At 36.2% G+C, this 24,695-nt stretch overlaps 1 protein-coding gene across 3 annotated transcripts in view; it reads left to right on the plus strand.

The window, feature by feature from the left end:
* LOC132738775 (carnosine synthase 1-like) overlaps positions 1–24,695 on the plus strand; it is a 44,344-nt gene that overhangs the window by 5,032 nt on the left and 14,617 nt on the right. Inside the window, exons 1-5 of one of the 3 annotated variants that reach the window (XM_060726370.1) lie at positions 3,515–4,128; positions 11,686–12,214; positions 20,236–20,346; positions 22,127–22,343; positions 22,703–22,862. In XM_060726370.1, coding sequence (XP_060582353.1) covers positions 20,260–20,346; positions 22,127–22,343; positions 22,703–22,862 — 464 coding nt within the window. In that variant the 5' untranslated portion in view covers positions 3,515–4,128; positions 11,686–12,214; positions 20,236–20,259. Of the gene's footprint in view, positions 1–3,514; positions 4,129–7,901; positions 12,215–20,235; positions 20,347–22,126; positions 22,344–22,702; positions 22,863–24,695 lie in introns of those variants that run through there. The other 2 variants (XM_060726369.1, XM_060726371.1) reach the window with 2 other exon arrangements.

A 24,695-nucleotide genomic window follows, 5' to 3' on the forward strand; every position in this document is an offset into this window, starting at 1 on the left:
GCGTCGAACAACAGGGAAAATGATTTGAAACAAAACAGTCGTAAATAATCAAAAATCAGTCACAAAACGAACTTGTTAAAAATATTATAAAATATAACAAGAGCATTTTATATAAATAATAAAACAATTCTGAAAAGTTCTAGTAAATTGTAAATCCTATTTTCTTTATAAAACAGTTTAAATTTTATTGATATTGAAACCATAAAATTCATATCTTCATAATTGAATACCCAATTGATCTTGAAATCATAGGGTATCGAGTTTTGGAATACCCAATTAAATGGAGCCAATACCCAATTCCAAAGGAAATGATGGAGTAATACCCAATTCACTTTTAAAGCTTATCTGTTGCTCTGATTCTACAAAATGCAGTGAAAAACAACGACTGTCGCTAGCTTTGTCAAATACAAAATGGCGTCTGTTTTCACCATCGGCTTATTGCTAGGCAACGCTCTTCAATAAAGTGCCCTGATATCCGACCTGACCAATTCCGCTTGATTAGGACATTGCCTGAAACTCAAAGATGTGTTTCTGACTTCCTTTTGGTACTGCTGCTACTGTGGCACTGGTGAAATTAACTATTTGGTACCTTGAATCCCTCGTTCCAGTGTATCCTTTTTGCTTTTTAATTAAATAGCAGTCATAATGAGGCAAGTTGCATGTTATTGTTATGAAATCTATTAATAGTAACAAATTGCTGATAAGAGATACAGGTAACTTGCAAACAATATGGTGGCTGATAAAATGAAAAATATAGTAATTTTATATTTATAATAACAAACTTATTTTTCATTTAACAGCTTAGTTATAGTATTTTATATCATTAGAAATTTCATTTTACTCATATTTTTTTACATTGAAAAATAAATTAACAAAACATTTTCATTTTTTCATGGTAAAGAGTTAAACTTGGTGCTAAAAAAACTATTGAAATAACAGTTGAAAAATAGCTGAGCTTTCTTTTTTTAAAGAAAAAAAAAAAGAAAATTTGCTTATATTTCAAAAATATGAAAATATAGAACTTTCAAATGATATAAAAAAGAATCTAATAATAAAGTTATTAGAGTTTAAAAATTCTGCCGCTATATAATGAATATAAATATTGGTTCTTCTTGCCAACAGGTAAATCTGCTAAATTCTGGCAGCAGGTGCTTGTGATGTCACCATGCAATGGGCCTAATTGTTTTTTTAATTGAACCATGATTTCAATTTTAATATAATATGAAATTTGGCAAAGCCTATGAACGGGGAAGTCTGTTAAAAAATCCTTTAATTTTTCCGTTTTAAAGGTGTCATTTGGTATTATATGTACCCGCTGCCGTTTTCACTCGGAACACTCGACGATTATTATTAATCCGAAAAGTTGAGATTTGTAATCCGTTATCGGAACACACCGCCTTTTATCATTGAGTTACATTGTAATATATTTTTATTTATTTTTATTTCATTTTCTTTTAAATATACATGTGTAGTCTTTGACTTCCCCATATAATTTCTGTGGATTCATGGAGGGGGATTTACTTAAAGGTGAATCCTTAGAGTTTCCACAGGATGCAGAGGTTACGCATTCACCCTTGAATGTAAAGTCTTGGAGGCCACCCTTGGTCGCCATTAATTTTGCACCAGTGTAACAGTTGAAGGCAATTCGGCATGTTGGTACAAGCCTTGCCAAGGCTATTGTGGCTGTGCGGGAAAGCTCTGAAGCTCTGGTAATCTAACCAGGGATGTTTTACAAACAGGTGAGAGTGGTTTCGTTGAACTACCGGTTCGGCTAACTGATATTATATAATAAAACAGGTAGTGGTTTGGGCGAACTTAATTTTTATAGTGCAAACAATATCTATTGTATAATTGGCATGTCAATTACTGTGTGTCTAAATATGTGGTTTATCACATATTTTCATGCAATTAAAAACAAGATATTGAAAATTTAAGCCTATTATTTTTTCTTTTCTTTAGTTTAATAGTAATATTTACATAAAAGCATTACACAATACAAAAGAACAATTAACATCATAGAAATATATACACAACTATACATGTAAGTAAAACCTAAAAAAACGAATAATGATTTAAAATTTACACAAATTACATTTCACAAATAAGTGAAGCCTGTAAAATAAAAAAATATTATTACTTTTATTATCTATGTCAAACTATATATATATTCACAAATAGTAAAAGCTGAAAAAGAAGAAACAATGTTTTTAATCAGAATAAAGTCGACATATACACAGAGAAAGTAAAACATGTAAGAGAAAGAATTAACTAAGTATTTTATAATCTATATATATACACAAAAACAAGAAAGACAAAAAGCATATAAAAACATTAATCCAAAAAATCCAATATAAGAAAAAATTGTACCATTATTTTGTACTTAATAACCAACACATCTTTTTTTAAATTTTTTATTTATCACTATATAAACAATTGACACATGCATAGTATTTATGTATGGGTAAGAGTTCGTATTAAGACAACTGTAGGGAGTCTTATCGAACTCTTACCCATATAACTGCAAATCGGCTCTTACAACTCGATATCAGATAAAAAATATAGAGTGTCACCTCTTTAATTAAGCATAACATTATTTTTCCCCAGCAGTCACGTACAAACAATGATGGGGTCCAATTACTTAATCTGGCATGTAAAACAATGAGTTTTCAACAATACCTAGGATTGTTAATGCAATTCATTCCTGTCATATGAAACAAAATAATGATTTGCTTACTTTTTCTAGAAAATATAAACAGTCAGCAAATAATAATTGACATTTTTCTTAGAGTTAAAAGGATATCAAAAAGTTACTGTGTTTTCATTTGTCTCTGCGAGCTGAGCTTCATGTGCATTATCTATGTAATAAATTTGAATGTATCCTCACATTGCTACAGTGTTATCAGCCTTTTTAGAAACACCTGACCAGGCTAATTAAAATATGCCAATCACAATTTTCACTATCAGCACTGGTTTCTTCATGAAAAAGCGGCTACACTAATTACTAGGGGTGTAACAATACAGCAAAAACCGTATTGCAATATATTGCCATTTTGCTGAAACGTATTGCAATATATTGCAATACGTATTGTCGTGTATATGTTTTGATGTAAAGATGGAGTAACATTTATATATTATTATTATATGTATATATTTTAGTAGACACTTAATAAAAATGTAAGGAATAAATAGAAAGTAAAGTGTCTCACAATTTGAAAAACAAAACTAGTCGCGTGTGACCTTTCACATCTGGGCCGCTTATGTAAATTATGCGGCCGCTTATTGACTTTTAAGTGTACTAGTTGTCGGATACTTTTATCTTACGTTGGCGCCAACAAAATTAGCCAATTAAAGATTTTATGTGAAATTTGTACAAAATTAGAAGGCAAATAATTGAAAAATATGATTTTTATAAAATACCGGTTTTCCAAAAATCGTACCGCGGTACGAAATTAATTTTTTCATATTGCAACATATCGGTATACCGGTAAACCGTTACACCCTTACTAATTACTGCCGAGTAAGAGCCGATTTGCAGTTATGATTAAATAATACACTATGATTTTACGTAATAAACAACAACAATCTGCATTTATTCTTTATTCATCACTCATATAAAACTTAAAGATAACAAACAAATCATTATCAAAATAAGTAGAAAATATAGACATACTTGTACAATATATAATATTCATTAATGACATTTGGGTCAAAATTTAATTATAACAAAATATTGATGATAAAAACACTTAATATATATATGAACCATGTATTCTTTGCCTTTAATTACTATATAACATAAGATCTAGGAAACCACTTTCGCACCTCTTTTGATAAATTAAGTTCGCCAAACCTGTAGTTCGACGAAACCACCACAATTCTTACAAACAATCTGTCGACACAAGTTCTCCCCTGAGATGCTTTGTCAGATAGATTTTATACAAAATAAGTCTCGACTGATCGTAGTGACAGGCTAGACCATACTAGCTTGGAAGACGAGACAGACGACGAGGTTGATATAAAACCCACTGCACGAGATTGGACAGAGATGGTGAAGGTGGTGAAGGCGGCGACAACGGTCTTTGCTGCACATAATGACAGAAACATCAGAAACATGGGTCTTTGTCTGTGGTGAGTTCAGTTCCCATGAGTTAAAAATAATTCTTAGTCGTAAAATTTTTTCGGGATTATAAATAACAAGAGAACTCGATCAGTTTCATCTGGTTTTATTGTATATTTTTTTTTTAAACCAAAAAAAGACAGTTTGAATAATTTATTCCAATGTGTTTGCATATCTAAATTTGTTCCAATATATTGATGTATCGTTGATATTTATTTTGATAGAAATTTTGATATATCGATACAAAAATTTCTATCAATGACAGCCCGAAGGCCTAAAAAAAGAAAAACCCTGTATTTCAGGGAACCAACCCTACCTAGTAAAAGTCACCGACCCTAGAGTTTTTTTTTTCACATGTCCAATAAAATTTCAAAAAACTAAAAATATCTAATAATGACCTATTTGATACAATGTATTAAAAACAAAATTACTTGAAAGATATTGACCCCATGTGACCAAATTTTGACAAGTCAAATAAACAGCAGTAAACTTTGTCTTCAAAAAGATGCATCAGCATTGGAAAATTTTGCCGTAAATTACAAATTAAAAAAAATTGGTTTACAATGCCTGATAAAATTGCAGATGAATAACAAATCAAAAATACTCATAAAATATTTAACTTGATATGATCAAAATCAACAACAGCTAGAATTGCGAGTATTTCTGCAGTAAATAAACAAATTCTCAATTGTCACATATTTTTGCGATGCCGATTTTTACGATGAAAAAAAATAAAGTAACCAAAAGGAAAAGTTTGTTTTGTTCAAATGTGTCCAATAGCACTTAAAAAGGAGTTTATTAATTAAAATTACTTTTAGTATTGATAACATTAGTCTCCGTGGTCGATGGGTTAGAGTCGATGACTTCTAATCCAGTTACCTCTCTGGCGTTGGTCGATCCCGGGGAGATGCTTTAGTAGTTTAGCACGGAGTAAGGTAGTCTTGTACTGGTGTAACTCTCCAGGAACGATGGTTAGGAAAATACCCCCCTATATACTGTTGGGAAAAGGCATAAAATGAAACAGACAAACAAACAAACATTAGTCTAGATTGAGAAATTTGCCAGTATGTGTTGTAAAATGAATAAATTTTTAAGGGAGGAGGGGGGTTTGAGTTAATCAGGAAGAAAACAGTGTACAGTAGCAGGGCCTTTTTACCCTTATGTACTGTAGCCGGTATTCGGCTACTTCCCCAAGCCAACTTACTACCTTTTTTCCCCAAAAAACAGTCTAAAATTCCCCTTCTTGCAAAGATTTTCCCTTTCAGAGAAATGTTACATCAAAGAAAAAAACTTGTTAACAAACTTTCTTGTTTAAAAATAGATCATTGTTTTTGTCCAATGAAAGCTAATTACAGTGTAACTTCCGAATTCCGGAACGTCTGAAATCCGGAAACTTCTAAAAACCGAACATTTTTTTCGGTCCCGATTTTTTCCCTTCTATTTTCTATAAACATAATACTTCTGAATTCCGGAACTTCTAAATTCTGAATTCCGGACGATATTTTCATTAAATTGGAGTCAAATCAATGCAATTTTACCTCCAAAATCCGGAAATATCCTAAGGTGTGAAATACATTGTAAATCGAAAATGTTTACCCTGCAGGAAGATTTAATCTCCCTATCGATTGTTTACCAATTAGCGGTGATCGTGTAATTTGACACACGTTAAAATCACAAACTGTGAAATGGTATGTTTGAAATGATTAATTTACGGCGGTCAGTTAATTTGAAGTGTTTATTAGCGGATTAAATGACAATTAGTTGGGACAATGTATGCATCAAACGTCTTTAGGGATTTTATTGCATTTGATGTACTAATTAATTAACTAGCATCGGACAATATGTAAGTTTATGCAATTAACAACATTTCTACAAACTGATAGAAATTCAAAGGCATTTGCAGTATTAAATAAAGTGTTAAATATAAATGTTTTCTTTTCCTTCACATCTTTATTTTGATTAAAAGACTATTTTATATGATATTACAGTAATGGCCACATTTTCCTTGACATTTAATGACATTTAGTGGCTTAGTCTTGTCCACATTATCCGAAACCTCTGAATTCCGGAAACCTCTGAAATCCGAACTTTTTGACAAGTCCCATGGGTGTTCGGTTTTCAGAAGTTACACTGTATTCAATTACCCACTAGAGGGATACCTCAAATCAAGAACCCTCACATGTCATACGTAAATTTTCTATAATTAGGAAATATGAGTTAATGTATTCTTAGGCAAATAAAAAGTGGCAATAAATTGATCTGTAAAAAAATCCCTGTAACTTATGTTGGACAGAAAGCTCCTAAAATAAGTGTGTTTGGGGGAAAATATGCAAATATATTATGATATTTCCCCCTAATGTATGATTTAAATAAGTCTTTATTCATAGTAATAACGGTTAAACTGCCAGTGGAAAATGTGATTTTTTTCCCCAAAAGTATTAAAACCGCACATTTTTTCCCCACAAAAAGGGCTTGGGCGCCTTCCCCAAAACTAGTGAAAAGGCCCTGAGTAGTCTTATGATACAGGGTTTTAGAAATTATATTAAAAATATTTTCAATCACAAAACATGCAGTGTTTCCCATTTGGAACATGTATATTACCATTTTTCTAAATAAGCTTTGTCAGCCAGTGACACCCCCTTACTCTGCTTATTCATCATATTCATCAACTATAAAAATGCAGGAAAGGCTGCTTAACATATTCAACGCGATTTGGTATTCCCTTTTCTGGTTTGGGAGTATCAGGACTCCTATTTTGAAATTCCTAGTGAGAACCCTATGGTCCTCATTTTGCTTTGTTTCTTCATTGAAAAAATCTGGAAACAAAGTAATCCCTCGGAAGCATGAATCACAACAAAATTACATAAGAATTGCAGACTCGGTTTGATTGAGTCTGTACAAGAGGGATAATGAATAAGTGCAACATTCCTAATGCCCCCTAGCACCATCTTGATTGATAATCAATTCTCAACACTTAATAGTGCTGGCATCAATGATCCGGAAGGACCAGAAAAATATTACGACACTGAAGTGAAGTACGGGGGCAACTTTTTACAGCTGCCACACAGCACTTGACACCTGCGGTTGTGAAGTATAAAAATCTGGAAACCAAGTGATCCCTAGGAAGCATGAATCACAACAAAATTACATAAGAATTGCAGACTCTGTTTGATTGAGTCTGTACATGAGGGATAATAAATATGTGCAACATCCCTCACGCCCCCTTAGCACCGGCTTGAGCGGTACTCAATTCAGTACTTAATAGTGCTGGCATCAATGATCCCGAAAGACCAGAAAAATATATAACAACACTGAATCAGTTACCTCTGGCGTGGGTTCGATCCCCAGAAGATGTTTTGCTACCCGCCTTTATGACTGAAATACTGTTGGGAAAAGGCGTAAAATGAAGCAAACAAGCAAAACAAACAAACGAAACATCAGGTGCGATGTGTCCAATACCACCACACTTGCGGGAGGTCTATGACATGTCTTGTGGCAGCCTTGATGAAAATCAATGAACTCAGTTGGTGCAATTGCTTATTGAATTTCAAGATGTTTTTGCCAAGAGTGAGTTTGATCTTGGTAACTTCACTGACGTAGAACATGTCATTGATACTGGGGATGCAAGGCCTGTAAAGCAACGTATGCGGCGTACGCCGGCATGCTTTGCAGGGGAAGAAGAGGCCCATCTTCAGAAAATGCTGGAGGCAGGAGTCATACAAGACTCTATATCAGATTGGGCATCCGCTCCAGTTTTGATCCGTAAACGTGACGGCTCTGTGCGCTATTGCATAGACTATAGGAAATTGAATGAGGTTACAGTCAAAGACGTGTATCCTCTGCCTTTAGTCGATGATTGCATGGACACAGTTGCTGGCAGTGTTTTGTTTTCAAAATTGGATGCCAATTCTGCATACTTCCAGTTAAAAATCCAAGAAGAAGACAGGAAAAAGACTGCCTTTATTACAAGGTACGGTCTTTTCGAGCATGTTTACATGGGCTTTGGTTTGTGTGGCGCCAACACCACATTTGCCAGAGTGATGAACTTAGTTCTCAGAGGCTTGATATGGAAGACTGTCCTGGCATTTCTAGACGATATCATCATGCTAGGATGCAATTTTGAGGACCATCTCTCAAACTTGCGTGAGGCCCTTTCGAGATTTCGGAGGCTGAAGCCAAAGGAATGTATCTTCTTCCAACAAGAAGTAGAGTTTCTGGGCGGAAAGGTGAGTAAAGAAAACATTGCTATGACCAAACATGACATAGCTGTTGTGACTGATTGGCCTGTTCCTAACAGTGCCAAGCAGGTAGAGAGGTTTATGGGGTTGGTAAACTATCATAGAGGGTTTGTAAAGGACTTCTGTAGGATAGCTGCCACATTGTACCCCGCCACAGGCAAAGCCAATTTTGTCTGGGGCGAAGAACAAGCAGTCATTCAGAACTTTGAAGAGCTTGTTGACGCAACCTCCAGTGTTGGCATTGCCTAACCAAACTGACAGCTTTATCTTTGATACGGATGCTTCCAATGGATCGATTGGAGCAGAGCTCTTGCAGGTGCAAGATGGCCAAGAGAAGGTTGTCGCGTATGGTAGCTATGCTTTCACTTAGGAGCAACACAGGTACTGCGTGGCCATGAAAAAGCTGCTAGCAGTGGTTCGGTTCACAAGACAGTTCTGACATCACTTGTTAGGCAGACCATAATGGTTAGGACTGACCATTCCAGTCTGAGATGGTTAATGAACTTCAAGAAGTCACATAAGGGCAACTGGCGAGATGGCTGGAAGAGCTTTCTCAATTTAACATGGTTTTGAAACACAATGCAGGCCATGAGCACTCAAATGCTCACACAATGTCAAGAATACCTCTGCAAAGTGGGACATGTCGAGGCTTGATTGCTGGGGCACGGGTGGATCAGTTGCCTTGTGGTTGGTGTGTCTATTGTAAAAAGGCCCATGAAAATTTTTGTAGGTTTTTTACAGAAGTAGATGAGGCGGTACCATTGGTCATAAAACCAGGGGGGTCATTGCCCAGTTTTGAATGCTGGTTCAGGTGACCAGTAGGGTGCCGGTGTCTCTGCCATCTACAGGGAAAGGGATTTTTAAAATAACCTATCAGAAACAGAAACGGTCCTTACCATTGAGGTCGGTGAACATGGTCAACAGGGTCTCTCTGAAGGCCAAATCTTCAGTAGAGATAAAATCTGTGTTGAAAGTGGTTGCGAGAAAGACCAAACCTGGGACATCAGGGCCATTCCTGATCCCAGGGATGCATTAATGCTGGCAAAGGCTTTGGAGTATGTTTGATGGGACATGCATGGCATGTCTAGAGGGGATGAAGTTGCTAGCATTAATATAGTATCCACCAGGAGATCAAAGCTTGCTACCAATGCAAAGCATTCTGATCAGATGGGAGATGAGGAGAAAGATCTCCTACGGTTACTAATCCAGTGGACAGGTCAAGGGACAGTGAAGCCCTGCAAAGTTGGGGTTTTTCTGTGGAAAGCCTTGATTATGAGTTGAAGCTTGTTCTGGATTGGTTATGTGATGGAACAAAGGCTGACCCTTCAGCTTTGTTCCAGTCAAGTCCAGGCACCAAGTATTACTGGTTAACTAAGGGTTCGATGCTCTTGATTGCCGGTGTGTTATATCAAACTGATAAACATACTGATGACAAGAGGCTTGTTTTACCTGGTGTTTAAGGCAAGAAGCACTTGCTTTGAAAGCCCATGAAACAGCTCGCCAGTCCATGAATACCGCTTCAAATTGAATGAAGTGTAATTATGATTTAGAGATCTGGCGAGGGAATTGGATAAGCTCCAGTTCTATAGCAATTTATGGATCAGCCAACATGTCCATGAATTGCCAACTGCCAAAAAGCTGCAGTGAGAGCCAATGGAGAGCCAACAGGGACCTCCAAGGACATTCTCCTGGCTAATTGGACCCTTCAATCAAGGTGATTCGCTCCGACTGTGGAGCCAAATCCCACACGTCATCTGAGTCCGTTGCCCTTTTGGACGAATTTGAGGTGGAAGTGAAGTCTGGGGATGAGAGGAAGTTGCTGGCAAGTCTTGCCGTTCACCTCTCAAGCCAGTACCCCCTGTCAAAGCAACTGTCAGGGTCAGTTCCCCAAGGAAGTCATAGGCTGAGGACCATAACACAGTCTGCGGCTCCGAGGTCATACGCCATTGTGGTGACTTCAGGGCCTTCAGAAAGCCACAAGCTGAATGTGGTCGAGTGTCTCGGGAAAGGCCTCCACCAGTTCTGACCAAGCCAAAGGTCAGAACAGGAACTCTAAGGGTAGGAGAAATCTGAGTGGCCAAAGCACTCAGATCTCACACTATTCTGTGGGTGAGCGCCTTGACTGAAGAAGACTGGCACCGACCACTGGGGACCATAGCTCCGTCCTGAAGGAGAAGCACTCCAAGGTGGTGCCCTCCAGTGCTTTAAGGACATCTCGGTGCTGGGGTGTAGTGGGGACTTCACCCAGAAGCATGCTTAGTGGAGGCCCACCTCCTTGGCATCTTGGTTTTGTGTCAGTGGCGAAAGTGTTACCAATAGGAGGATAGGAGCACTGAAACTAGTGGTCAGGTGACTACTGGGGTTCAACAGCACTTTGTTGAATCTCATAGCCTATTTGGAGAGTGTTGGTGTGCCGGTTTTCCATGAAACCTGCACCAACAATCTCCAGAAGGTAGCGCATGAGTTCTGTAAGGCTCTTAGGGTGCCCATGCCCAAAGACCTCACTTCAAAGAAACATGGAAATGCTGTGACAGTATTGTTGCAGTGGCGTTGTCTTCTAGCCTTGGTTTCGATGCTGGAAATACATCAGGAAGACAGTTTTAAATCCATGTTAGAACAGTTACTGTCTCCTTAAAAGAAGGAACTCACTCTGAGTCTTTCGAAAGCATTTGACAGCCATTGTCATTTGGATAGGACAGGCAGAGAATTAGCTTTGTAGGTTCCATCATTGGCGGCCGCGAAGACTCTGAGTGAGGAATTCAAGGTCAAAGTCACGGGAGCAGCAACCATTTGATGTGACCCTGATAACTATCGGATTCACTGATCCAATGATGGGTAGATGAAAGGGTTGTTGTTATCTGTGGCATTCATCCCAAAACGGATGTCACAGATAAGAGGTTAGAGCGCTTGGCCAAGATTTTGGAAAATCCAAATGTTGCCGGCCTCGACGAGGTTGGAGTGGATCACACTAACGCGCCTGATACCTGGTCCAACCAGATTTTAGGCCTGGATAGGGTCCTGAACCTGCTCAAACCTGAGCATATCTTGGTGTTGCATATGCGCAGCATGTTGGGAAGTTGGGGATGAGACCATTTTGTCCCTAATGTACCAACTAGCTAGCCATCCAAAGGTTCAGAGGGAGCAGTTGTTACATCTCCACTGCTACTCTGGTACCAAGGCAGTCATGGATCGTTGGATTGAGCAGTTTTTGGGTTAACCTCCATGGTAAGACTGTTTAAGCCATTGAATCCTGACAAGATTGCTGCTGTCTGTGACATTCAGCCCAGCAGAATGTTACTGGGGACAGATGCGCCGTATTTTGCACCACAGGGTACAAACGTTCGACTCCAGCTTTGATCGGAACAGCAGCTGCCTGTGTCGCCCATATGACACATTGTCATTGGTGGAAAGTTTCCAGCAAGCCACTGCTAATGCAGAGCGCCTGTATCTTGATCGGAAGGCTCTTGCCTCTGATTGAGTACTTGGAGTGGCGTCCTGGCTGGAAGGATCCAGTCATGTAGGTCCTGTTGTCCAGCCCTCTGGCGCATGGGCGAGTACCAGTACTGGTTTGATTCTGGGAAGCTCTAGTCTGTCCTTGGACTAGAGAGGCGTCAGTGATGGGTTAACTTTCGTGAGCTACAGACCCCTCCTAAAGAATTGGACGGGGAGGAGTGTAGTACCGTAAGGTATAGGTTCCGGAGGTTAACAGAGGCTGACGAGTGCTCCGGAAGCAGTAGTTCTGAGCATACTGGAACTAGTGAGGTTAGTGCAAATGCAAGCTCAGTGATGCCATGTGGACGATCTATAGAAGACTGATTTATCTGGTAGATCCTGCTTAGCTACTGCTCATCCGAGGAAGGTAATTGCTTTGATTGTATTTACAACTCTTTGTAATCAATCTGCACAGCTTCTATATGTTCTTAAAATTTTGTTTTGAGTTTATTTCAATCATCAAGTTTAGTTCAAAAACTTATAAACTTTGAATGCATGTTTTACATTGTTTGTGAATATCTTGTTTATGTTCAGGTCATATTCAAAGTTTTGTAATGCTTATACATGTATTGAAGCCATCCGAAGCACATGGTTTTTGTGTCGCCTTGAAAAAGGCGACATATAGGGGTTACTTTTGTCGGCGTTGTCGTTGTCGGTGTCCCCTAAAGCTTGTCCGGAGCATAAGTCAGTCATTATAAGTCGGATTGACTTCAAACTTGGTATGCATGCTTCTTATAATGACCCGAAGTGCAGTGCACAAGAACCGGTACTCTGCACTTCTTATTTTTTGAGTTATTGCCCTTTGTTTATTTTCATACTTTATTTTTGTTCAGGCCATTTCTCCTAAAGTATAAAAGCTATGGACCTGAAACTTCATAGGATGATAGATCTCATTAAGAAAAAGTGCAGTGCACAAGAACTGGTACTCGGCATTTCTTATTTTTTGAGTTATTGCCCTTTGTTAATTTTCATACTTTATTTTTGTCCAGACCATTTCTCCTAATGACCTGAAACTTCATAGGATGATAGATCTCATTAAGAAAAAGTGCAGTGCCCAAGAACTGGTACTCTGCATTTCTTATTTTTTGAGTTATTGCCCTTTGTTAATTTTCATACTTTATTTTTGTCCAGGCCATTTCTCATAAATTATAAAAGCTTTAGACTTGAAACTTAATAGGATGATAGATCTTATTGATAAGAAGTGCAGTGCCCAAGAACTGATACTCTGCATTTCTTATTTTTTGAGTTATTGCCCTTTGTTAATTTTCATACTTTATTTTTGTCCAGGCCATTTCTCATAAATTATAAAAGCTTTAGACTTGAAACTTAATAGGATGATAGATCTTATTGATAAGAAGTGCAGTGCACAGAAACTGCTGTTCTGCATTTCTTATTTTTTTAGTTATTGCCCTTTGTTGATTTTCAAATTTCATTTTTGTCCTGGCCATTTCTCTTAAACTATATTGTTCACAAGGCGACACATCCGACTCGCGGAGTTCTAGTTGTGGAAAAATGGCTGCCATGATGCAATATTCTGACGATATCTTTATGCCCCCCTTCAAAGAAGAGGGGGTATATTGTTTTGCTTATGTCGGTCTGTCTGCTGGCCGTCGGAGACCACATGGTTTCCGCTGATTATCTTGAAAACTATTTATCACAAAGTCTTTATATTTCACATAGTGATTGGTCATAACTAGTAGATGACCCCTATGGATTTTGGGGTCACAAGGTCAAATGTCAAGGTCACAGGGGTCTTGAATGGTAATATGATTTCCGCTTGTTATCTTGGGTTACTATTTATCACAAAGTCTTCATATTTCACATATTGATTGGTCATAACTAGCAGATGACCCCTATTGATTTTAGGGTCACTAGGTCAAAGGTCAAGGTTACAGGGGCCTTGAATTGTAATATGATTTCTGCTTATTATCTTGGTTACTATTTATCACAGTCTTCATATTTTGTTATATCGATTGGTCATAACAATTTGATGACCCCTATAGATTTTGGGTCACTAGTTCAAAGGTATAGGTTACAGGGACCTGAAATGTCTCATTTTTTTTTTAAACTATTTATCACAAGGTCTTCATTATTTTTCATTTTTCCATAATTGAACATATCCATGTACCCATTTATGGCAAATCCGTGGCCGAGTGGTTAAGGTCGTTGACTTCAAACCACTTGCCCCTCACCGCTGTGGGTTCCAATCCCGACAGGGACTTTGGATTCTTTCATGTTAGGAAGCTATCCAGCTAGCTTACGGAACGTCTGTGGTTCTACTGAGGTGCCCGTTCGTGCCTGAAATAATGCACAGAAGGGCACCTGAGGTCTTCCTCCACCAGTAAAGCTGGAATGTCGCATTATGACCTATAACGTGTTGATGTGACGTAAAACTCAAAACAAACAAACAAAAAAATTATGGCAAGTATCTCTTACAAAATTACCATTAATGTGAGTCAAGGGCTAGAAAGGGGGGCATATGTGTCGTTCGACATTTCATGTTCAATTTTCTTTGTTTTGAATGACTAGCTTTGTATGTATTGTTGCTACAAATCAAGCTAAATGTATAGTTACTCTAAATGTGATAAAATATGATAAACAGGTGCCTGCATCCTGTCGCCTGCTTAACAGTCATGTTAAAGTCACTTGACCAATATGTCATAGGCGAAGTAGTTAAAGTTTAATTTAAGACTGATAGACACCCTAATATGATTAGATTCTATAATGAAATTATGAATTTTTTTTTTTCTTTGCAAAAGCTTTACCATGAGAAACCTTGGAAATGAATATAATTTTAAAGATTCTATTTATTCCAGTATGTTCAGTATGAAACTTCCAAACTGCCCGGCTGACTAACAGTATTCCTAAATAATTTTATATTTAAGGCACATTATGTCGCAGACGTTCATAATTTTCATTTATTTTTCTTAATTCTTTAGAAAATGAAATTTGATAATGTTTTAGTAATGGATTCAGGGCGATTGACATAAAATTAGTTATGGATTCGGAGACTCAGTATTTAACATAGCGATAGACCGAATGTGCAGTAATGCGTCATGAGGGAGGCAAAATGTAAACAAAGTATTTTGACTTCTATACAAAATACTTATTCACTATAATTAAATCTTTACCAGTTACCGGCATGGCGGGAGTAGCAAAGGGTTCATGCATACGGTCAACGAGTATTTTTCATGAACTGTAAATAAAATTTTTTAATTGATAACAAGAAAAAAAGTGATAGCATTTCTGTGGCATAGTGGGCCTTTAAAGTTAAGCTTGCCAATATGCAAGAAGTATTTTTATGCCAAATTGGCTTTTAATTTGCACATGTTCATGATAATCAATATGACATTTCCAACTTCAGGAGTTATGAACTGTATAATATTATATTAGTTTGATACTTCCGATTTCCGGCCCCGCCACAGGGGGTCATTGGTTTCCCTATATGCATATTGTAAAAACTTAAAAAATCTTCTTTTAAAGAACCCAAAGAGCTAGAGCTAAGATATTTAGCATGAAACATCTTCTAATGGGTGTCTACCAAGTTTGTTCAAATAAAAGCCCTGGGGTCAAAATTAGCCCCGCCCCAGGGGGTCATTGGTTGTTCCTATATGCATATAGTAAAAATTTAAAAAATCTTCTTTTAAAGAACCCAAAGAGCTAGAGCTAAAATATTTAGCATGAAACATGTTCTAATGGATGTCTACCAGGTTTGTTCAAATAAAAGCCCTTGGGTCAAAATTGGCCCCGCCCCGGGGGTCATTGACTTTCCTTATATGTGTATAGCAAAAACTTAAAAAAAAAACAAAAAAAAAAAAAAAATAGCTAGAGTTTAGATACTAAGCATGAAACATCTTCTAGTGAGTGTCTACCAAGTTTGTTCAAATAAAAGCCCTGGGGTCAAAATTGGCCCCGCCCCGGCGGTCATTGATTTTCCTTATATGTGTATCACAAAAACTTAAAAAATTCCTTTGAAAAAACTCAAATAGCTAGAGTTTAGATATTAAGCACGAAGCATCTTCTAGTGAGTGTCTACAAAGTTTGTTCAAATAAAAAGCCCTGGGGTCAAAATTGGCCACGCCCCGGGGGACATTGATTTTCTTTATTTGTGTATAGCAAAAACTTAACAAAAATCTTCTTTGAAAAAACCCCAACGAGCTAGACCTTAGATGTTTAGCATGAAACATCTTCTAATGGGTGTCTACCAAGTTTGTTCAAATAAAAGCCCTGGGGTTTAAACTGGTCCCGCTCTGGGGGCCTATATACAGGTGAGCGACTTCAGGGCCATCATGGCCCTCTTGTTTATTGTTCTCTCTGCTAATAAGTACAATAACAATGAATTAATATTTGTATGGAAGTCAAAATACTAAATTGTTTACATTTTGCTACTTTAATGACAGATAAATTCACATTCAGTGTTACTTTTTCAGGAGATAAGCTTCTGAAGTGCTCTAAAACCATTATTTAAATGTTATAAAACCCATGTTTGACTTTTCTAAAGAATAAAAAGAAATGTATTCATTTCTGAGGCATATTGTGCCTTTAAAAAATACAAAATAAAATAAAAAATAAATAACAAACATAAATAGAAATTAAAAAAAAATGAAAAGTGAAAAATAAATGAAAAGTGAAAAAAAATAAAAAATAGATAAATAATAAGTAAAAAAAATAATAAGATAAAAAAGCTACAAAAATAAAGATGAACACAAAAAAAGTATAATAAAAAAAAAAAGGAATGATGGTTAGGAAACTTAACCCGCCTACAGTATATGACTGAAATACTGTTGTGAAAAGGCGTAAAATGAAACAAACAAACAAACAAACAAATATTATTAGCTTAGCGTTAGAAAAAAATTTAAATTTAAAAGTAAGTAAAAATCATAACTGGTAATGTAAATGAGGATCAGAAATCCTCGTGTTTTAAAAATGCAACAAAACTGATAATTTATTTGCAACAGTTTCATTACAAAGGTTAGCTGGAAATTCAAATAATATCATACAAAAATTAATTCATTCTCGATCAAACCCCTATTAAAAATGGTCACTTTAAAAACAGAAGTGGTACATGTGCGTACATCTTAATTGTTCAGACTTCGGTTTCAAAACTTTCTGATTTATAACATGAAAACAATTATTCGAAGCACTTGAATAGGCAGATCAAATGAGAAATGAAAGTTAGGTACTCATTTAAGTAATTCTGTGTTTGGGGTTAACAGATATTAATAACGTCCCCCGCATTTTTCATCTCTTTTAACCATAAAATTGTTAAATGTAATCCAAGGTAAATGTTCCTGGATACTCTATCTGCAGAACGTGAAACAACTTCGAAGAACCTGCATTTGCCGCAATGACGCTATTGAAAGGCGAAGATTCCCGTACTAATGCATGTGAAAACGTATTCCAGTACCATATTCCTTTACCCATATGATCACATGGCAGGGTTTTTTTTTACTTACAAATTGACACCGATAGTCGGCGTCTTCCCCTCGGTAAATAGCCAAGTTTTTTCCCCAAAAATTCTATTTTCCCTTTGAACTGTTAAGGGATTAAATACTTAAAAGGTAAAAAATATTAAGTTTTTCCTTTTCAGCAAATGAAACCCACCAATTGTTGCCCAAAATATCCAAAAACATTGCAGAAAACTGCAAGTAGTGTATGAAAAATGGAGGCTGCCTTTTTTTTTCTTGGCTATTTTCCGTACTGAAAGGTACTTTAATTTCTGGAAATCAAATGCTATCAAAATATCATCATTTTCTTGGTTATTTTTAAGTAAGATAGTATAAAATCATTCACCACTATACATATTAAGATGCTATACTGCAAATAATAATACTTTGCATGATGATAAAGTATTTAAGGAAAAACAGATGTTGTTGTGACTCTGTACAATATGTAGTTAAGTATACAGTATGTATAACAGGATTTTCTGTTTACATTTTAACTTTCCCCAAATTGACTTTTTTCGTATATATTTTTCCCCTCCCTACCAGCGTCCAGCGTCTACCCCTTTTCCTGCATGGAAACTTATTCTAGTATCGTAGTCCTTTACCCATATGATCACGTGGAAACGTTAATTCCAGTACCGTAGTCCTTTACCTATATGATCACGTGGAAACGTCAATTTCAGTACCGTAGTCCTTTACCTATATGATCACGTGGAAACGCATTCCAGTACCGTAGTCCTTTATCCATATGATCACGTGGAAACGTATTCCAGTACCGTAGTCCTTTACCCATATGATCACGTGGAAACGTATTCCAGTTCCGTAGTCCTTTACCCATATGATCACGTTGAAACATATTCCAGTGCTGTGGAAACATATTCCAGTGCTGTAGTCCTTTACCCATATGATCAAGTGAAAACATATTCCAGTACTGCATGTAGTCCTTTACCCATATGATCACGTGGAAACATATTTCAGTGCTGTGGAAACATATTCCAGTGCTGTAGTCCTTTACCCATATGATCACGTGGAAACATATTCCAGTACCATAGTCCTTCACCCATATGATCACGTGGAAACGTATTCCAGTACCGTAGTGCTTTACCCATATGATCACGTGGAAACATATTCCAGTACCATAGTCCTTTACCCATATGATCACGTGGAAACATATTCCAGTACCGTTACGTCCTTTACCCATATGATCACGTGGAAACATATTTCAGTGCTGTGGAAACATATTCCAGTGCTGTAAGTCCTTTACCCATATGATCACGTGAAACATATTCCAGTACCATAGTCCTTCACCCATATGATCACGTGGAAACGTATTCCAGTACCGTAGTGCTTTACCCATATGATCACGTGGAAACATATTCCAGTACCATAGTCCTTTACCCATATGATCACGTGGAAACATATTCCAGTACCGTTACGTCCTTTACCCATATGATCACGTGGAAACATATTCCAGTGCTGTAGTCCTTTACCCATATGATCACGTGGAAACATATTCCAGTACCATAGTCCTTTACCCATATGATCACATGGAAACATATTCCAGTACCCATATGATCACGTGGAAACGTATTCCAGTACTTTAGTCCTTTACCCATATGATCAAGTGGAAACGTATTTCAGTACCGTATTCCTTTACACATATGATGAAAATGTATTCCCGTACCATTGCACCTGGAAACATATTCCCGTACTGTATACTTTTACCATATGCTTTGAGCACTCTATTTTACCCTATTCTTACAATCTTGATAGATCTACATTTGGGCATCAAATTTATAATTAAAAAACCCATAAAAATAATTAGTTACAGAATCTTAAAATTTCTATATCCTTCACAATATTTTCATCTCGCCTTTTTATTTGGATAATTCTTTTAATGATTCTGTACAAATAAAAAGATAACATGTTAAATCAATACACTAATATTGATAATTATTGAAGTTGATTGTATAACTTTTAATGTAATTACATTGTATTTGGTTAATCACTTGAAGTTTACCTATGTTTATGTGACTTAATCTTTTAATGGACTGCGGTTGTATTTTTAGAACTGGCGAAAGTTCTGTTACTCTCTCTCCCTTTGATTGAGAGTAAATTAATTACTCCCTAATCTAATATAACAAACCAAAGACAAACATAGGAATGACACTCTGTATTTGGCAATAATTATCAACAATTCAATCGAGCAAATTCTTTAATATTAATCTTGTCCAAGTCAAACAGCATTTCTGTAGTATTCTAAAAGGCACTGAAACGAGACTAACACTAATGTTAATAAAATATCGTAAAAATGAATGGCGATGTTACAAACTGAAAAGAAATGTTGTCTTAATATTGTCAGTTTAACAATTAATAGAAATAAAATATATTTGTACATTTTCTTAATTGTATGGGCAGGACAGTGGGGTGTACATGAATATCTACATGTAAATACTGTAGTACTGGCAAAATACTTGTGTCGAGTAAAATAGGCGGACTAACAAGTCTATATATATCAGATATTCACGAAAAAAACTTGAAATTAATGAGGAAAACTAAAACATCTTAAGGTGGTATACACCTAAGCAGTTAATATATTGGACACAAGAATAATTTCATTTTATCGTGCTCGCACTAAAGTAATAAAATTTGCAGTTTTCACAAGCTAACTGTGACCTAACAGTTGTTATGTTTCACTTAACACAGATATAAACAACCCTTTTATTACCCCCCCTAATTTATTGTTCAAAAATGGTCTAAACATTTATCCATAAGAATTCGAAAAGTGCGACATACCTATAGTTTTGACAGCGACAATGCTCACGTTTATGTGACAATTGATCACATTTTTCCTCTTAACATCTATTATGCCAAGAATATTTTACCAAAAAATTCATGATTGCATTTTGAGTGAATAATAGGCCTTTCTGAACTTTGGTTTCAGCACGTTAATTTCCGTAATTAAGTGATGGAAGGAAAACATGTTGTCGTTATTGGTGGAGGGTCATGCAGAATGAAAAACTTCTGGCAGGATGCTGAAAGCTATGGTATAAAGGTACGTGCATTAACATCTGTGCACCAATTTGTTTATAAAATAACTGGTTGCATGATTACCCCAAAATTGTAGTAAATATAATTGGTTAATATATTTATACATGTATATGTATTTAGCTCACCTGTCACAAAGTGACATGGTGAGCTTTTGTGATCGCTTTTTGTCCGGCCGTAAATTTTTACTTTAAACGACATCTCCTCATAAACTGCTTAGCCAATTTCATCCAAACTTCACAGGAATCTTCCTTTGAATCAACTTTAAAAATTGGTCAAAGAATTAAATTCTAAGCAGAACTCTGGCAACCGAAAGAAAAATCCTAAAATATCTTCTTTTAAAAAACTGAAAGAGCTAGAGGTTAAATATTTGGCATGAAACAACACCATCAAGTCAGTGTCTACCTAGTTTGTTCAAATAAATGCCCTGTAGTCGAAATTGGCCCCGCCCCAGGGGGGGGGGGGCATTGATTTTCTTATTTGTATGTAACTTAAAAAATCTTCTTTTGAAAAGCCCAAATACCTAGAGCATAGATATTAAGCATGAAACATTTTCTAGTGGGTGTCTACCAAGTTTGTTCAATTAAAAGCCCTAGGGTCAAAATTGGCCTGGCCCCATGGATCATTGTTTTTCCCTTTATGTATATAGTAAAAACTTAAAATATCTTCTTTAAAAAAAAACCTAAGAGCTAGAGCTCAGATAGTAAGCATGATACATCTTCTAATGGGTGTCTACCATTTTTGTTAAAAAAAGGGCCCTTTGGTTAAAATTGGCCCCGTCCCGGGGATCATTGATTTTCCTTATATGTATATAGTAAAAACTTAAAAAATCTTCTGTTAAAAAACTCAAAGAGCTAGAGTTTTTTATTAAGCATGAACTATCTTCTAGTAAGTGACTACCAAGTTTGTTCAAATAAAAGCCCTGAGGACAAAATTGGCCCGGGGGGGGGTTCTTTGTTTTTCCCTATATGTGTATAGTAAAAGCTTAAAAAAAGCTTCTTACAGCTAGAGCTTAGATATTTATCATGAAACAGCTTCAAATGGGTGTCAACCAAGTTTGTTCAAATAAAGGCCCCTGGGTTAAAATTGGCCCCGTCCCAGGGGCCTATAGACAGGTGAGCGATTTCAGGGCCATCATGGTCCTCTTGTTTTTATGTCAACCCATCTTTGTCTAAATTTCATGATTTCAGCTAAAAACGATATTGTTAATATGTGCAGATAATGATATGAAAGAGGCATTTGTTATTCGAAATTTATTCATTTATAAGTATAATGACCTAACTTTAAAATACATGTATGTATTATATGAAAATATATATGTTTAAGTACATATGATTAAACTTTTGTAATATGTTATTATAGATATGTCACATATTTATCATAATTCAGATGATATACATGTACATAAAATGTTTGGTCTGTTCTGTTCTCTACAACATATGAGCCGTGTCACCACAAAACCAACATAATGGGTTTGCGACCAGCATGGATCCAGACCAGCCTTCGCATCCGTGCAGTCTGATCAGGATCCATGCTGTTCGCTATCAATTTCTCTACATGTAATAGGGCTTGTAAGCGGACAGCATGGATCCTGATCAGACTGCGCGGATGCGCAGGCTGGTCTGGATCCATGCTGGTCGCAAACCTGTTATGTTGGTTTTGTTGTGACACGGCTCATATTAGGTTCGGCTAGAGATGATAAAAGATAAGCTCTAGAAATCAATGAAGGGATTTTGTCTAACTACGAAAACATTTATTATAAATACAATAACTATTACTGATTCCAGGTCATACATGTAGAATCTGATCCAAATCACTTTGCAAGAGATCTTGTGCATGGTTTTATAGAGTATGATTTCACTGATCATTCGAGGGACCAAATGCATGCCGAAAATATAATAAATACGATACATGGTATGGGGATGAAGATTGATGGTTGCATATCATTTATAGACGTGTTAATACCCTTAGTTGGGCTCATTTGTGACTCATTAGAATTAAGAGGTATGATATTAATTTTAGTTTTTAGCTTTTTGAGATAAATCATCATTCAAAGTTAGTTCTGAGAAATTTTGCAAATTGAATTAATTTCAGCTATTCAACATGCTTTTCTGTTTGTTGTCCAATATACATGGCGGTTAATCCATTTAAGATATAGAACTGTCTAATTTAGTTATATTTCTATAAATCTCTTTATATAGTGCCAACTGCTTTTTTCCGATAGGCAGTGTGAAGTTGTGTTTTTATAACACCATTTGCATTTTAAAACGAATTTTAACACTGGTGTTCTTAGCATCAATTCTTATCTGTACATGTATATGCATATAAAACATAAACGTGATAAACATTTATAACTAATTCAGGACTGAGTTACAATTCAGCGATTATAGCGTTGTCGAAATCACAAACACAGAATGTGCTGAGCATGAACATAAATGAAGATGATGCGTCAAATGCTGGTGTATTTTCTTCAAAGGCAGTCCATCTACAAAGTGATTCGGACTGTGAAATGTTACCGGAAAGGTTGACTATTACATATTATTCCCTATTTAATTTTTTGTTGAGTTATGTAAGGTTATTTAGAATGTGTGTACATATCGCTCAAATAACTCGCATTGATTAGTTGAAAACATGAAAATAGATAGCTCATTTAATGTGGTCATCAATTTTTGTGCCCCTTAATTGCAGGCATTTAAATTTACCCTTGTCTGTCCTTCCATCCGTCTGTCTGTTCTCTTTTGTGTCGAAACTCAAAAAGTATTTGACCTAGAGTCATGAAACTTTACAGGAATGTTGATCAGCATGTGCAGTTGTGCACCTGGGTATTTTCCTGTGGATTTATTTCGTATTTTTAGAGTTATTGCCCTTGACTTAGTAAAATTTTGCAATTTTCAATTTGTGTCTCATGTAATTCAAAAAGAATTTGACCTTGAGTAATGAAGAATGTTGATTATCATGTGAAGATGTGAACCTGGGTATTTTTGTGTGGATCTATATAGTATTTTAGAGTAATTGCCCTTGACTTAGTAAAATTTTGCAATTTTCAACTTGTGTCACATGTCAAAAGAATTTGATATGGAGTCATGAAACTTTACAGGAATGTTGATCAGCATGTGTTGTTGTGCACCTGGGTATTTTCCTGTGGATTTATTTCGTATTTTTAGAGTTATTGCCCTTGACTTCTTAAAATTTTGCAATTTTCAACTTGTGGCACATGTAACTCAAAAATGATTTGACATAGAGTCATATAACTTTACAGGAATGTTGATCAGCATTTGTAGTTGTGCACCTGGGTATTTTTGTGTGGATCTATATAGTATTTTTAGAGTAATTGCCCTTGACTTAAAAATTTTTGCAATTTTTAACTTGTGTCGCATGTAACTCAAAAAAGGATTTGACATAGAGTCATTAAACCTTACGGGAAGGTTGCTCATCATATGTAGTGGTGCACCTGGGGTTTCACTTGTAGATTTATCCAGTATTTGTAGAGTTATTTCCCTTGACTTAGTAAAAACCGTTTCATTATGTTGTTATTTGTTCCTTAAGTGCTTGAGTAAGAATCAACACACTTTACAGGAATAATGATCAACATCACTATGCACTTGGGACTTTGCATGTGGATTTTTTTCAGTTTTGTTAGAGTTATTGCCCTTGACTTACAGTAGTATAAATTTGCAATTTTCATCTTGTTCATGCATAGCTCAAAAAGTATTTGACTCCTAGGCCTGAAAGTTTTCAAGAATGTTTGTCAGCATGTGAACTTATGCACCTTGGGGTTTGCTTATGGATTTATTCAGTATTTGTATCAGTGCCCTTTACATAGTAAAAGATTTTTAGTTATCAACTTTTGGTACATGTAGTCCAAAAAATATTTGACCTAGAGTCAAGATTGACAGAACAGTGGCGTGTGGGGGCACCGTGTCCTATGGACACATTTCTAGTTTTTCATCTTTTTTTATGCCCCCGCCATGTAATGGCCGGGGCATATAGTGTTACCCTGTTCCGTCCTTCCGTCATTCCGTCCTTCCGTCCTTCCGTCATTCCGTCCTTCCGTCATTCTGTCATTCCGTCATCATCAGTTTCCGTTCATTATCTTAGTAACGGTTGCACATATTCAACTCAAATTTGACATATGGATATGTCATGAGAAAATACAGGTCAAGTTCGAATTTGGTCATGGTTCGATGATTTTTGGCAGAGTTATGCCCCTTTTACTTTGAAAATAATATGAAATTTTCAGTTTCCGTTCATTATCTCCCCAACCGTACAACACATTCAACTCAAATTTGACACATGGATATGTCATGAAACAATACAGGTCAAGTTCGAATTTGGTCATGGTTCGATGATTTTTGG

This window comes from Ruditapes philippinarum, unplaced genomic scaffold (genome assembly GCF_026571515.1).
Source record: "Ruditapes philippinarum isolate M1 unplaced genomic scaffold, ASM2657151v2 ctg1064_1_1_1_1, whole genome shotgun sequence".
Classification (NCBI taxonomy): Eukaryota; Metazoa; Mollusca; class Bivalvia; order Venerida; family Veneridae; genus Ruditapes; species Ruditapes philippinarum.